The 3,951-nt window shown below is 50.0% G+C and overlaps 1 protein-coding gene across 1 annotated transcript; it reads left to right on the plus strand.

The window, feature by feature from the left end:
- Positions 1 to 459: 459 nt before the first annotated feature.
- Positions 460 to 1,198, plus strand: LOC123106959 (oleosin 16 kDa). The gene has a single exon (XM_044528981.1). It carries the CDS (start codon positions 552 to 554, stop codon positions 1,053 to 1,055), a length of 504 nt encoding a protein of 167 aa, XP_044384916.1. The 5' UTR covers positions 460 to 551; the 3' UTR covers positions 1,056 to 1,198.
- Positions 1,199 to 3,951: the final 2,753 nt, after the last annotated feature.

Genomic DNA, 3,951 nt, shown 5'->3' on the forward strand with positions numbered 1-3,951 from the left:
TTACAAGGCTCACAGTCAAAGAAAAAAAAAACAATATACCGTGGCACTCGAATTCGAAAACCTGTTAAAACAGAATTTGAGTTCGAGAATTATCGAGAAGCCAAACGTCTCTAAGTGAAAATTTATAAAGCGGCATCCAGCTCAACTTCAGACGCGTGGGCCGGCAAGGCGACGGGCACACCGTCGATGGAGGACGTCATTTTGAAACCCTGTCCTGCAGGCTGCTCGTCGAGCTCAGCGGCGCGGGAAGGGTACTGCATTCGCAACACGTAGGATGGGAGGACGCCGGGAGCCTGCAAGTTGGCACGTACGTGGCACGGCTTGAGGCATCGCTATCCATGCAGATCACGCCCCTCGCCACGTGCCCCATGTATGCGGCCACATGTCCGAGACTCGCTCCACCGCCTTCGTCCACACTCTCACCCACATCGCATCTTATATACCACGATCCATCTCGGCGAGAAACCCACCGCGCATTTGGCTATCGCATTTCTCAGGTGAGGCTCAGGTTCCGGAGTAGCGAAGCTTCAAGTGCGCATCTGGGTACCGGCATGGCTGGAGAGCAGGCGTTCCACCGGGGAGGCGTGCACGGAGGCGGCAGCGCCATCGGGCCGGACTACATGCGGGCCATCCGCGGCGACGACGACTACTACGGCGGGCACGGCCAGGGCCACAGCCAGCCGGCGGCCGTCACCCTCGCGAAGGGGGTGGCCGCGGCGGCGGCGGCGGGGTCGATGCTGCTCCTGTCGGCCCTGACGCTGACGGGCACGGTGCTGGCGCTGATCGTGGCGACGCCGCTGCTGGTGCTCTTCAGCCCCGTGCTGGTGCCCGCGGCCATCGCCGCCACGGTGCTGACGGCCGGGTTCGTCTCGTCGGGGGCGTTCGGCGCGGCGGCGGTGGGGGTGCTGGCGTGGATGTACAAGTACCTGTCGCACGGGGCGTCCTCGCCGCCGGGGGCCGACACGGTGGACCACGCGGGCGCGAAGCTGGACTCCAAGGCGCACGAGGTGAAGAACTGGGCGCAGCATCGCCTCGACCAGGCACGAACGCCGTAGACGTGTCGTCATTTGCCCTCCTATGCGTCACCAGTGTGTGTGGATCGACGCCTCTATATGTACGGACGTGCCCGCGAGCGGTGCTACTTACCACCGATGAATAATAAGCTGCATATCTCCTCTGGAAGAGGGAGTTAAAAATAGTACTGTAGATCTCTTCTGCTTGTTCCTTGTGCGGTTGTTCCGTCCACTTGCGCTGCTTCGTCTTCACCTGCAAGGACTTCTGATATTACTGCCTCATTTTTTTTCGAAACGGAGGTAAAGATTGTCTCATTTATTAATTAAGCAGAAAAGAATTGTTTAATTAGTTACGGAAAACCGGGAAAAAACCGGAACAACAAGGGTCAAGCCCACCCCAGACTAGACTAACACGCAGGGCAAAGCCCATCCATGACCAACTCACAATCACGTCGCACACACGACACGACGACACGAGGTCCATGACCTTGAAGCTGCGCCAGGGCGCACTCAACCGAGAGTTGGCAGTACCCCACAGGAACTAATTTTAATTTCACTCGGAAGATATATTTTGGACCCTGATAATGTCAGAGCACATAATGATTTTTTCTTTTTTGAGTAACAGCACTTTATTCAGATATCCCTGATAAGTTTAGGGATTACAGCTACAAGCAAGTTTAGTTTGTGTGCTGGTACATTCAACAAACATTTTACGTGTGCTGGTACATTCAACAAACGTTTTACATTAATAAAAGAGCAAGCTTGAAAACCTGCTGCCAGGGATTTGATGTCGTGAATAAAAGAGCAAGCTTGAAAACCTGCTGTCAGGGATTTAATGTCAGCAATCACCGTAACTACTGTAGATCAATCCTAGCCTCTGACTGTCTCTCCTTGGTCCAGAGACTTGAGCACATGACGTTTTTTATGACAGAAGTTGCCCGTTGCCATCAAAGCAATTCTGCACTGACAGTGGTGCAGTCTGATCGTATTCTTCTGCAATCTATGGAGTTCATTTCTGCCCTTCCGTATTGCTACACCCTGGCCATTTCTGTCCTTCCGAAATGCAGTACCCCACACATGAATGCTCGGCGTAAACCGGCGATCCTGCTCTCAGATGAGCAGTGAAGTGTAAGAAAACAGAAAATTTGTTGGGACAATGTTCAATGTTTCATTGGGCAAGGGAAAAGTCATGCTCTAAAGATGTTATTTTGATTTTATCTATTTTTTTCATCGAAGTCGTTGCATCATGAAACTGAAATTTTGCACGGTGAAACATCAAACAAAGTTAGCTTAAAAATCTTTAACATTTAACATTTTTTGTGTTTTACTGTTACTTTTTACTTTTCTCTCTCCATATTTTACTGTTCACCCTAAGTGCATATGCACACGGAGCAGACACTCTCACTAATCGCTCTCAACTCTCATCTTATGTTTTTTTGCGGGATAAATGCTTTCATTACTCAATCAAGATGTCCTTACAATCAAGAGAAGCAATCTCCATCAACTCACCCGGACCAGCCCCTAGCCAGGTCATGGTCCTACCTTGGATCTGCTGGCAAACACTGCTAATATATCGCTAACCTTATTGTGAGACCTAACAATATGAAAAATACAAGTTTGTCTAAGGTATAACAAGTACTTAATCTCCTTAACAATGAAAGCATAGATAGAGCGATCAACGACGTCACATGAGATCATGGTCACGGCCTCAAGAGGATCCATTTCCACCACTAGGAAGGTTGCTTCGTTGAATTGCCAATGAGAGCCCTTCCATGCATGCGCAGAGCTTTGCCTCCAAGGCATCTCTACAGGAATACAAGGTCCTGCACGCTGAGAAGTTAATGATCCCACGGTGGTCACGTAAGATCTTTCCAGCTCCAGCATTACAAGAAGAATCGAACGACCCGTCAGTGTTCAGTTTGTTCCACCCCAGCTCCGGTGGCCTCCATCTTCTCTCCTCTGGCACACTATTGACGGTTTCAGCTGGCACCGATTTCTCATACACTATGGGAGATTTGCCCTTTGCTGGATCTGCATGCTGGTATAACTTAATTCCGATCAGGGAATCAACATAGCTTCGCAAGAACCGTACTGAAGCCTCCATATGTGGTGCGGGCTTGTTATGCACCACTTCATTCCGGACAAACCAACTCCTCCAAAAAATCATCATGACCATCATTCGCCCCACATCGTTCAATGGTGCTAGAACATGAAGAAGCCACTCCCGCCCATCATGTCGTAGAGACTCTATCTCCGGGATCATCCATATCTTAGACATGGCGAGGTACAGGTCCCTTCCAAACTGACAGTTAACAGAAGGGTGAAAGTTGTCTTCTTCCTCCATCCCACAAACCGGACACTCGCTTCCTACTTCAAGGCCAATTTTATGTTTCCGCTGCCAAGTAGGGAGTGAGTTAGTGGCTAGCCTCCATGCAAAGTTACGCACCAAAGGCGGTGCCCAACTTTTCCAAATAAAGTCCCAACACTTCCTCTGTCCTGACGGTGATGAACTAGACGATGCATCAGTGGCCCGGTGCGCCTCCTCAAAGGCAAGATTATAGGCCGACTTAACAGTGAATATACCATGCTTACCTACCCCCCATGCTATCACATCGTCCTCCATCCTCGGGGATGCTCTGATCTTCGCTATTTCTTGTACATCCGCATCAACAAAATATTCATTCAGTAGCACATAGTTCCATGATCCGTTCTGATTTAACAAGTCAGACACGAAACGAACACGACATCTTCCCTGCGGGGAGATTGGTTTATAAGAGAAAGGCCTAGGGATCCAGTTATCTCACCAAACTCGAATACTTCTGCCATTGCCAACTCTCCAAACTAGACCCTTCTTCAACAGCTCCAATCCATAACTTATCACTTGCCAAGACGACGACGCATTCCCGGAAAAACTGTGTCATCCAGCCTGCCCAATGGG

This window comes from Triticum aestivum, chromosome 5A (genome assembly GCF_018294505.1).
Source record: "Triticum aestivum cultivar Chinese Spring chromosome 5A, IWGSC CS RefSeq v2.1, whole genome shotgun sequence".
NCBI classification, from domain to species: Eukaryota; Viridiplantae; Streptophyta; class Magnoliopsida; order Poales; family Poaceae; genus Triticum; species Triticum aestivum.